The sequence below is a fragment of the Manis javanica genome, chromosome 4 (genome assembly GCF_040802235.1).
Source record: "Manis javanica isolate MJ-LG chromosome 4, MJ_LKY, whole genome shotgun sequence".
In the NCBI taxonomy this organism is placed as follows: domain Eukaryota; kingdom Metazoa; phylum Chordata; class Mammalia; order Pholidota; family Manidae; genus Manis; species Manis javanica.
Window position 1 is genome coordinate 159,151,195 of NC_133159.1, and position 12,614 is coordinate 159,163,808.

The following is a 12,614-nucleotide window of genomic DNA, read 5'->3' on the forward strand; positions in this document are numbered from 1 at the left end:
TGATCACATGATGTCAAATTCTTGATATGTAAATGTATTTCCCATGGCAGATACTGTATCTGCAAAAACTGCAAATACAAGTTACTTCTGTATCCCTTATCCCAAGTGTTTCTTTAACATAAATGTACATCACCATCTTTTAGGAAACTTCTAAGAAACTTGCACACATCCAGTGAATGCAGTGTTTCAAGGAATTACATTGTGCAAAAACTTCATTGGTATTCCAATTGTTATTCAAGTTGTTACTTATTTATCTCTACTACAGAATTCAGTTACAATAAAAGAAACTTTGTTTCATTTATTCCTCCCTAATAATGTCCATTTAACTCAGAGAATACTATTATAAAGAAAGAGTTAATCTTTTTCTTTTTTGAGGTATAACTGACAGACATTCCATTAGGTTTAATCTTCAATTAACATTAACCCAGTTTGTATTAAGATAAGGAAAAATATATTGGAAATCTTATTTTAGAGCTGTAAAGCAAAGAGAAGTAAGTAGTTTTTCCCCAGGGCTCGGTGCAAGTTGACTGGAGTACCAACATTATGTCCCTTGAGAGCTTGATTCCTATTTTTAGGCCTAACTTTTCTTTTCTGGACCACAAACTGATGAGCTCAGAAGAAACTGTCACTCAGGGACTACAATCCATCTTTAGAGGCATATCATCTAAATACAATTATTCTTTCTTAAGGAATCTGTAGTCCTCAGTAAAACTGCATTCTTTATTGTTGTGTAGATCTAGATTTGGGAAGCTTCTTTTGTATAATGCCAATCAGCTGTGACTAATACCACCAAATACTAAGTCCCTTATCTTCCTAAAATTACCATTCATAATATGTTAGGGAAGTTACAGTATTAAATAAATGTTTTAACTTGCCCAAAGAGAATTCCAAAATATATCAGGTTTCTTTCCTACAAATGGGTTGCAGAAATAAGTCATGATGTCCTTTTTCAATGTGAGCGTCTTTACATGAAGGGCATGCAAACAATTTTCCAAAAACTGGTAAGGATGAGTGTGGAGAAGGGGTATTAGTAATGCAGTGCTTTTTAAAAAAATAGATGCATCTCTACTTGTCCATGTTCAGTCACGCCGTAGCTTTATTTTCTACAAATCAGAGAAGGAAGAATGACCAGTTTCTGGAGTAAAAGTTGACTGATCTAATATTTTAAATGTCATTTTACAATTTGGTGCCAGATTCTCAGTCTTAGAGGAGACATTTATTCACATTTGACTAACAATGAATATGATAATGATTGCAGTATAAACTCCTGACTAAAACATTGCTAAATTATTATCATTCAACTAGATTGATTAAAATTCATAGGTGTTCCTGTTTAATAAATCCAATACATAAAACTGAATCAGATGAAGTTACATCCTTTCCTTTATAATAGAATTTTTCCATTAAATAGTAAGTTCCTTTAAAGCATTTAAAATAATGATTTATACAAAGTCTACTTAAAAACACTTCTACTCCACAAAGTTAATGTAATGATAGGCATCTTTATTGAATCCTTATTGTACAATAGACACTGTGCTAAATGCTATACAAATAGTATAGAATTTAATCCTCACAATCCAGTGTAATAGGCATTCTGCCCATTTTAGATATTGAAAATTTGAGACAGCGAGATTAAATAACTTGTCCAAGTTTACAGTGATGGTAAGTAGCAAAGCCAGGGTTCAAACTCCAAAGCTAATGCTCTTAAGTAGGTATTCTCTCTATGTAAAGTATATAAATTACATAAATCCTAAGAAATTGAATCACAGCACTCCCCTGGATACCATACAATCATATCCATTTCTCATTCCCTTGGCAAAGATGTTCATTTGGACAGATACACCAGTTTTGTTTTCTTCCTAAAATTACCATTCATAACAACATGTTAGGGAAGTTACAGTAAATGAAACAAAGTTTCTTTTATTGTAACTGAATTCTGTAGCAGTAACAACCTGTTCATTTGGACAGATACACCAATGGTGTATGGGGAGGACTTAATAATATGGGTGAATGTAGTAACTGCAATGTTTTTCATGTGAAACCTTCCTAAGAGTGTATATCAGTGATACCTATTTGAATAAAAAAGAAAAAGAAAAAGGAAAAAAACATTTTCTTTGCCTTAGGGAGTCTAGTTAGGAAGAAAGATCCATGAAAAAAATAGTGGGTTTTGGTACATGCAAGTGGTTTTGTTCTGTTTTATTTTCCAGTGTCCACCTCTGTTTTTATCAGAATTCAGGGCCCAAACAAGCAGGAATCCAAAGCAGGATATAGGTAAGATCACAGTCTATTTTGCCCTTACTACCATTTATAAGAAATATAAGAACACTGGCAATAAATTGAGTATCTAAGCTCTAACCTACAGCAAGTTGGTGGATTTATTTATAGAGAATCACAGAATTTCCAGGCTAGAATGAACCTTAAGAGTTGAGACAAGAGGTCCAGAAAGGTAACTTATCCAAGCTCACATAAATATCAGTGTACACACACAAAACACACGTTTGTATATTCCTGTATAAATGTTTATGTATGTGTATATATGTTTACTTATGTGTATATACATACATATGTGTGTATATAAAATACATGTATGGGAGTCCTATTTCATTGTTTAGAACTGAATTATTTCCCTTTATAAAACCTTTAAGATGTCATCTTAATACTTTCATTCTCTCCTTAATCAAACTGATTTCAAAATTAGAACATTAGACTATATAGATGATCTGGTTCAAAAAATAAGATAACAAAACAAGCATGTCATATTCTAATAGAGAACCCTGGCAAACCTTGCAACTAACATTTACAGTTAACACAAATTGTTAATTTGCAGGGAACTTCAAATCCCTTTTCTTTTTGCTTCTCCCCACCCACTTCATAAAAGGAGAAAAGAAAACACAAAACAAAACTGGCTGTTTTAACTGCAATTCAGGATATAGGTGAGTTGGCAATGACCTTCCTTGGGCTTAAACTGTAAACCAAGGGTGATATATATGTAAGAATAGGTACTTTACACTTTAAAACCTGCCCTATCTAGAAATTTTATTGTTTTCTTTTTGCCACATAAATTCCCTTACTCTGCCAACAGTAAAGCAAACCTGAAGCACCCTGAATAGCTATAACTATGGCATCTTATTATTGCAAATTATAAGTAAAACTAAGAACGTTTTTCCATTTTTTACTTTTAAATGATTACAAAATTCTGTCTTATCCTCCAGTTGATCAGGAAGTCACACTCACCAACAAATACCATAACAGTTGTTACATGTGATTATATAAAATTGGGCAGGTATCTGATAAATTGCCAACCTTCACCTCCAGGTTGTTAGATGTGATTACTGTTTCAGCACCAAAGGAATGCATAAAATCAATTCACTACTTACTTTCAGTGTTTTATCTCCCTTTTTCAATTTTTACTAGAAATTCCTGGGATCAAGGACAAAAATGACAGAAGACATTGCCAATATTTATTTCATAACTGACTAAATCCTTATCTACCATGATTTAATAGATGACTTAAACTTCATAGCAACTTTAGAGACTAAACAAAAGTAGATTAATTACATTTCCACCTTATTACAACTGTCAGATATGAAGCTTATTAAAGCCAACAAAACATCATAAAATCAAATTGGCTATAATTCACATGCCTGCTAACTAGCTGCTAGGTATGTGCTAAAAATAAATATCCAGCAAAGCCATTCTTTTAACAGAAAATCTTCAGAAGCTAATGCAAATTCATTCATTCGTATTTATTACATTTGAATATTTATCTTTGTTTTTTAAAGGTATGTAATTAAGCAAGATGAATCAAATACAAGTAGTTCAATACTACCACCTATTGTTTGTTGCTATTAAGTTAAATCTTCTCTCAAATGGGGCCAAGTGTAGTAAGACATAAAACTATAAAACCACAGCTGTATACCTTCATTTTTCTCAGTCAGTTTTTGGGTGGGGGTCTGATCTAAGAATTCACCAAGTCTGGAAGATCAAGTCGGAAAACAGTATAAAGACAACTGTGTGGAAGCAGCTAAATTTGGTCAGTTTAAGGGCATTCTTTCTTCTTCCTCCCTCCCTTGGATTTTCCTGGTGTAATGGAATATTTTATTTTGAACATCTAAAAATACCCTTACAAAACCGCAGTACTAGTTGGATTACTGAAAATTTTAATTCAGTTTCCAACCAGTCACCAGTTGGGAAATAGTAATCTGGGGTCTAGGAATGGAATCTTTGGCCTGTAACAAAAGTACTTTAACTAATTTGCAAGAAAAATAAGACCAAGATTTCAAAAGAGACAACACTGGGTATGTAAATATATAGAAGGACTTTAAAAATCAAGAATAAAAAGCAACACGAACACTAACAGCTAAAAACTGACAGTGACCTAAAACACAAGACCGTAAGACTTTAAAAGTGTGAGTTTACTTCTAACAGAAATACTGATTTAATAAATGAAAATCTTCAATACAGAAATAGATTACATGTAAGAATATAGCAACTTAAATTCAAGAATATATTTTGTAAGTTTTTGCTACGCTAAAAATTTTAAAGACAATGAAAATCATAATAATTTTCAATGTATAATGGTTTATCTTATGTAGGCCATAGAAAGATGTAAACATATGTTGATTTCTAAATAATGAATGACTATAAGTACAAGGTATAATGTACCATGCTTCAAAGATAAAAAGGGACCCATAACTATATAATAAAGAAACATCAATTAACACTATTCAAAAAGGACAGATAGCCTGAATGGGCCCCAAAAGCCTAGACCTCTTATTTGGATTTTCTATAATGTTTTATAACTGCTTTCAAACCAATCTCTAAAGTGCTAAAAACAAAATTCCTCAATTTTACTAGTTTTCTATCTCATTGCACAGCCTTTCAAACAGAGTGAACAAGTGACTCTCACCCACTGGAAAAATATTTAATATTTCCACATGCACTAATTTGGAAAATATGATTATTTGCCATGTTAGAATATTCTTTAGGTTAGAAGATAAAACCTTAAGGAAGTAAAAAGGTCATTACTGCAGCCTTAACAGTACTTGGGCAACTCAGCCTACAAACTTTGTAACAAAATACTGGAGTGGCTGTTTCAGAACAGTCAAGGAAATAGGGTCCTCGGTTTTTATTAGAAAATTAGATTCATAGGATTCTGGAATAAAAGGAAACTTAAAAATTGATTCTAACTCCCTTATTTTGCAAAGAAGGGAAATGATCGAGCCAGAGAAGAGAAATGACTGAAGTTATAGTTAGCTGGTAACAAAAATCAAGAGTAAATATCCAGTTCTTTTAACTCCCAATGCTGTATATTCTTTCTGCTGTACATTTTATGACTTCTCTTATTTTGCCAACAAACTGAACTGACAAAATGAAGCAGGCAATGAAATACTAAAATTTAATCTTACAATCTGTAATATTATAGATTTAATAGAGCAGCAGTGATATACAATGAAAAACAGTAATGAACAGGAATTCAAAATACCCAAAGTGGAGCTTAGCTTATCACTTCCTAACTATGTGAGTCTTAGATCTCCAAGCACTCATTATAGCTTTTTTAAAAATGTTAAGACTTTTTAATAAACCCAAGTAAGAATTTTTCTTCCAATACTATACTATATTCTTATAATGGAGCTACTAAGAGTATGACAAAGGGGAGAGGCCTGTGAAAAATCTAAACTTGGATTCAAGGGCTAGCCTAGATATTTACTTGTGTCTGTCACTTAATCTCACTAAGTGTTAAGATAACATAGGTTACAGTAAAACACACTGCATAGAGAACTTTAGGAAAGTTCTTTTCCACACATTTTATGGGTTTTTAAAAGCTATGTTATGCTAAAAAACAGAGCACAATGATAAGAGTCAAAAAATGCAGATTGGAATCTTGGCTTCCCCACTTACTAGCTGTGTAACTTGAACACGTCTCAGGCCCTAGCTTTCCTCAACTCTAAATCAGAATTATGAGAATAAGCAGTAACTTGAGGTTACATCTAGCTCAGCGCCTGGCATATAGGAAGTATTCAATAACCATTATTAAATTTAAAAGGAAAGTATCAAAATTTGCTACAACCCAGAACTTTATATATAAACTTCATATAGTTTACATAATAGTATGTATTTAAATGATGAATTTCAATTAGGAGACTAAGACAATTCATACATTTGTTATTTATAAGGGTTACCATTGTAGAGATTTAATGTCAAAGTGATACTGCAAAGAAAAATAATTTTCCCATCTCTGTATCTTTTTAACTCTTTTATCCAACAGTCATCTACTTCGGCTATACCTCACGATGCTACATATCTGGCTAACAGGTACTCTTTTCCCTCGATTTTAACTTAAACTTTTTTCTACAGGTCTACTCTTGAGTGTGAGATTTAAAGTGTAGTCTCCAGCTACAACATCCAAAAGCATAATACAGAGAATATTCCCTACAAAAAGATTGTAATGAATCAACTATAGAAAGATAAACTTCAGTTACCATCTACCCAGAAAAAAAAAGCGGCCAAGAAAAAGGAAATAATCTTTCATTTCTTATATTAACCGTAACTAATTTGAAATTACTTATTATTTGCTATAAAAATTACCTAAATTCACCACAAATTCTGAGAGATCAGCTGCTTACCATCCTAAAATTTTCAGTCCTTTAGAAAGTATTCTGTAATTTTGAGAATCTAAAAAATAATTTGATGTAAATGTTTTACATATGAAAAGCCTGCTTTATCTTATCTACACCTTTTATCTGTTGAAAGTCTAAATGTTTTCAACAAATTAGCAATGCACTTATTACTTCATATGCGACCAAATAGTTTGTTTTACTTACTACTTGTAAATTAGGTCAGTAAATAAGTAAATGATTTTAAGAAACACTCAGATAACGAACCCTATTAACACATACCATTTTCAGTCTTTCTCATTTGTATTCTGGTATGAAACACTTCATATCATAATAAAAGAGTAGCTTTTGGTTATAAACAATTTAATCATGAATACTGTACAAGGAGGGGTTTCCCCCTTTACTCTTTATCTTCCCAGATACCTTTAAAAAGCTTCAGTTGCCAGTTACACACCAACCAAGGTAAATAAGTAATAAATTTTCTTATTTTAGTATACAACTACAGGTAAGCTACAAATTAATATATGATTATAAAAATAGGATAGAGTTACAATTCTGAAGCACATACTATAAAAGAATTAACTTAAAAAGTGAAGAGCAAATGATAAAGATCTGACTGCAATGGCAAAAGGCTATTTCCACTCAAATCTTTAGTATATGGGTTTCTCTCACAATTCCTGTTAACTGCTAAGATGCCTATTCAGTAATTTTAATGACAGTCTGGACTTTTATAGTAATACTGAATAGGAAACCATGATACATTTTCATTGGGTCTCTCTACATTAGGACTACATAAAGTCCTATTAAACACCAAAGTATACCTACTACTTTACTCCCATGATCAAGTTAAATATGAAAACTCTAAGGAAACCCAATTCCTTGTTTTTTTCCACTCCTCACCTGCAACAGCCATACTGCAACTCTTAATTTAAATTCCCCGAACAAATACTCTCTACCTTGATCTTTGTGGATAAATTAACAATATTTTTCCCATAAGCATAGAGGAAAAGACTAAACTGAAGACCCATAAGTAACAATTTCACCCTCCGCATCTAGCTGGTAAGTTTTTCTGAAACTCTTGTCTCACCATCTTACAATTTCATCCTTCAAATGTAAATGAAGAAATACCCTAAGTTGAGATATACACTGAGCTGTGAGTGATCCCAGGTCATCCTGATTCTCTGCCAGAAAAGACCAGGTAATATTTACTCTTCTTGTTGTACAAGTTTCTTTTTCTCTGTTATCCCCTCAGTAAACCTTCCTGTGTATTACTATACTGCTGTAATTATCTGTAGTGAGAATACTTCACTTGCTAAGGAATCAATTACTAACATGGTGACTACACTGTAAAGACGCTTTCAGGTATTTTATTTTTCGTCCAGTCCTCAACTCCATGACCATAAGCCTGTCTCCAGAGAAGGACAAGTTCTTAGAGACAAACAGATCTGAATGGATTTTCTCAAGTCTCTCGGTCATTCGTCCCAAACTCAAAGCCTGTACACATTTAAGAGTTCCCAGAAACAATGAGATACAAAAAGCACAGACTAAACGGGAAAGAAGAGGAAGTGTCAGAACAATACCCTAACCAAACACAGCACCGAAAACCCGTGGTCGTCTCTGTCATCTCCGTCTACAACCCTACTTCCCTAGTTTAAGGTCTCTCTCAAAGTTGGAGAATGGCTCCCTGGCCCATCATTTCCCCCTCGCTTTACTAAGAAACGCTTTACGAAGGTGTCAGAAAGAAAAGCAGCAAGCTCCGGTGTGATGGTTTTTCTACCGGGTGGAGGGAGGCAAGCCAAGAGTGGTGTAAAGAATGGAAAGCTGAGTGATACTGGGGGGAGGGGGAAATTAGGGCGCCAGAGCTAATCCCCTGCCCGGGCCCGCTGGGGGAAAAGGCAGGAGGCGACAAACGGGGGAACTGAAGAAAAAGGACTGCACAGGGCTTTTGGGTCGGGAGAAAGGAGAAATAAGTCTGGCAGCGCCAGCGGTCGGAGGCTGACGGCACCAGACAAGGGAGGAGGCTCTGTGCGGAGAGAAATTTTCGGAGCATAAGACCGGGAATAGCCTTCCTGACACCGCCCCAGCCCAGCCAAGCTCACACCTCAAACCTGCTCTTGGTCACTCCGTTCACGTCCCTCCTCATGGGGCCGGCGGGTGCGGCCGGGGCCGGGCGCTGCGGCGTGCGGAGTGCAAAGACTAGGGCCCCCGGGCAGGCCCGGGAGTTCCGGGACTCGGAAGAGGCAGAGGAGCGGCGGGCAGGGGCCGTTGGCGCGGAGGCGGGACCTCTCGGCTCCCGCGGGACCTCCTCCACCTCCCGCAGCGCCCGCGGCAGGGACGACTGCTCTTCGCTTGCTCTTCTCCCTCTTCAGCCTCAACTTCAACCCAAAACAAAAACACTCCCCACCTGCCAGCAACGCCTCTCCTCATTGGGCAGAGCCGCCCGGGCCTTGGAACGCCGTGGGGAGAAGGCGGGGGAGGAGGAGGAGGAGCGCGCGGCGGCGGCGGCGGCGGCGCGGGACCGCCCCTCCCCCACTCCCGGGCGCAGCCACGACGGTCAGCCCGGGAGCAGCTGGAGCGCGGCGGCGGCGAGAGTCCGCTCTTGCCTCCCAGGCTCGCAAGCCCACCGCAAGGAGAGGCAGGGAAGTGCCTGTGTCTGTGTGTATTTGTGTATGGGAGGGACTGCGGGGCGGGTGCGAGTGCGCGCGTGCTCGCAGACCCGTGAGAGGAAAACAGGGCATCTGCCCACAGAGCCCGGACCCTTATAACCCCTCGTCGGGCACTCAGCCCAGTCCAGCCCACTCCGCACTTGAGCTTTCTGCCTGGTCTTCCCAGCCCCCTAAGTCTTGTCGCTTCTGCCCCGGTAGCCTGTGCTGGCACACACGTCCTTCCCGACCGTCCAACTCCCTTCCCCTGTCACTCACTGTCGCCTTGAACCCAAAGTGCAGCAGGCGGTCCCTGCTCGGAGCCATTTTCCTTCTCTCTCCGGTTGTTTCTAGATTGGGGCACTGCTGGTGCCGCCGCCGCCGGTGCTGCCGCCGCCGCCACTCCCGCCTCCGGGGATTGCATTACCGGGTGCTGCAGGGCGTGGGTCTTCTGCATGGATCAGGAGGGTAGGGGAATAACTGCGTTGCCCTCTGCTCCGGGGATAAGCAGTGAAGTCGCACCTCGCGCTTTGGGGTCAGGGGGCGCAGGGCAGAAGCTGGGCGACCATCCCAGTAGTTGGGGGAGGGGCGTGCTTTGATGGAGGTGGGGGCTGGCAAGGCAGAAAGGCCTTCGGCTTCCCCCGCCCTTCCCCCGCCCTACCGCCGCTGGCGCCCAATGGGCTTTAGTGTCTTCCCGTCCTCCAATCAGGGCTCTGGTTGGTGAGAACCTGATCCTGTCGCCACTTTGGCGGGAGAAACAAGCGTGTCTGAGCGAGTAGGCGGGGCGCAGGCGGAGTAGAAATTATGACGTTCTTGACTCCTTGGCTCCTTTTTTAAGAAGCTAGGTTATGTCGTCATATTATTATACTTTAGCAACTCCACTCCTCAAAGCCTCGAAATATGTGATCGAATTACCATGAAGGAATTAAAGAGTTTTACCCTTAAAAGGGCGGCAAACTACAGAATCACGTACCAACGATAAAGTTTTAGACACCATCATAAATTTCAGCAGTCCTGTTAAGACCACAGCCAGCTCCAAGGCAGATCTGAACTTGTCTTCATCTCTTTTCTAATTTGCAACTGTAATGACTGTTTTGTTATGAATCTAGTAAGAGTTGAGCTTATAAGAGCAATTGGTGCTGGAGATCTTTAGGACGTATTTTAGCTGGAAGGCATATTAACTCTTATAGCGCCTTTTCAACTTTTTCACTTTTATCCTAGAAAAAACTTCCTAAGCAAGGACTCTAGCTCCAGAAGCTCGTCAGGCCCACAAACTCAGCTGTAGATGTTATATTCTCCTCCTGTCCAATATGTTTGTTGTTATTGCTTCACTTCAGCCATATAAAATATTAATTTCATTTTATCTGAGAAGTTTTCTCCCAGCAAGAACTGCTGATAAATTTGGTGACTAAAGCCTGCAAAAGACAGTAAAACTGGCTCAAGCAAAAAAAATCAAATGAAGATAACTCACAGGTCTGTTTCCCTGTATTAGTTACTCTTTCCACTTAACCTATTTGGAGTAATACTCAGGGAAGACTTTTACTTTTTGATTGACTGAACCTTTAGAAAGCTAAATAAATGAAAATAATTTGGAGGTTAAAAATTTATTACACAAAAGCATATTGCTTTTTATCAAATAAATTTATTTGCATGTAAATAAACAGGTTCTTTTGTAATGATTAAGAGGGAAAAATCCCACATTGTCTACTTACAAAAAAAAAAAGAAAAACCCCCAAAGTATTTACAGAACAACCATATGCACGGAAAACCAAATTGAAAAAATTTTTTTAGAAAAGACTCTCCCAATGCTCCTAATGTATTTTTTTTTAAACTCAAAAACATAAAACCCAGCTTTACAGCTAAGCTTTTTCCCAACCTAGCTTCTGAGATGTTAAGTACTTCCTACCCTTCAAAAATCAACTCAGGGATAGAAATAAGGGGACAGGAGGATTGAAAAGAAAAAGGGGGGAAAAAAGGTAAAAAGGTAAATGAGATTTGCTCAGGGATTGTGAATGAGTTTGCTATTCTGGCATCTGCTTCAAGTGACTCAACTAGATACTGTATGACTCACTGGCTCCCAGAAAAGGTTTCTTCTGAGAAGTCATTATATTGCTGCACTTCAGACTTAGGCCAAGGAAAATCTTTCCAAGAGACACCAACCTCAAGCCCAATTTTGGCAAATACATCCTGCTTCATTTTTCTCCCCTCTAAAACACTTGTTTTAAAACATACTGATTTTGAACCTGAAATCTTCATGTACATCAGAGCAGGTTTTGACCAAGAACCTCTAACATGAAGCCAAAAGACAAGAGGAATCAGATCAAACTAATACATAAGACACCAACAACAGAAGATAGGTAGAAGTTGACTTCATGTTCTTGCCGTCTTTTGAAACAGGAGTATGAGTACACCAAGACAGGAGGGAGGTGTCCCAGGCTTGGTATATTCTGCCTCTTCTCCTCCACCCTGTGGAGAAATGCAGTGCTCCCTGGTTCTCAGGCAGGGTGAAGCAGTTTAGCCCCGGCGCCCTGTTAAGCAAGTTCAGATGCTGGGTCAATGTGTGGGGTGTGCCCATCGGTAACTCAGGGGCTTATCCTTCATCCAGATCCTAACTCAGGATTCTTTGATCTGGGATGAAGACAGAAAGAGAAAAAAAAGCTTCCCAGTTTACTCATTTTGGCATTTGGTGGCTCTGCTTAGGGAAGCTGAGCCCGGGACACTATGTAGTACATTCTCCTTAATATGTTCCCCACCCAGAACAAATTTAAAAACCATGTAATTTTTTTTTTCCTTTTCTGCAGAAACCAATGGGATAGGATTCAAAACTAGGTGAGAAACTTGTGAGAAATCCAACCTGGTTGTATGTCTGAGAGGCTGCTAATGTATCAGCATCACAAGATAAAGCACTCTGGTATCACCTTGCTCATGTCCTCCTTAGTGTCACCCAAGACATCTGACTCTGATACGGTAACCGATAACTTTTTTTGCTCCACTTTGCAATATTTCATTTCCTACTTCTTATTACCTTGGGACAAAAAAGTGGCAGAGTTGTTGAGAGCTGATAACTAGAAAAGGTAGAACACTAGAGGAAATCAGAAACAAGAAATAAAGCCAAAGCTGATTTTCCAATTCTATGCTAATTCCAACCTTCAGAAGAGCTGAATGTAAGAATCTTCTTCTTCAGTATCTGATGAAGTCACTCCGTTTATGACACACACACACAAATGAATCACCTGGCTTGTTTGTTTTTAATCCAGAAGAGTTGTGCTGGGGACTGTGCCCCATCCTACTGATACAGACAGATCCTGAATAGAATCATCAGGAATGGCACAGTGCAGGTGTCAAAAATCAAAGT

At 38.4% G+C, this 12,614-nt stretch overlaps 1 protein-coding gene across 5 annotated transcripts in view; it reads right to left on the minus strand.

Annotated features, from left to right (window-relative positions):
• The window catches only part of FBXL20 (F-box and leucine rich repeat protein 20), a 142,669-nt gene extending 131,827 nt beyond the window's left edge, over positions 1-10,842 (minus strand). For 2 of the 5 annotated variants that reach the window (XM_073235549.1, XM_073235550.1), the window contains exon 1: positions 9,539-10,842. In XM_073235549.1, the coding sequence (XP_073091650.1) occupies positions 9,539-9,586 (48 nt within the window). In that variant the 5' untranslated portion in view covers positions 9,587-10,842. Of the gene's footprint in view, positions 1-8,718; positions 8,998-9,538 lie in introns of those variants that run through there. The other 3 variants (XM_073235546.1, XM_073235548.1, XM_073235545.1) reach the window with 2 other exon arrangements.
• Between the last annotated feature and the right edge of the window lie 1,772 nt (positions 10,843-12,614).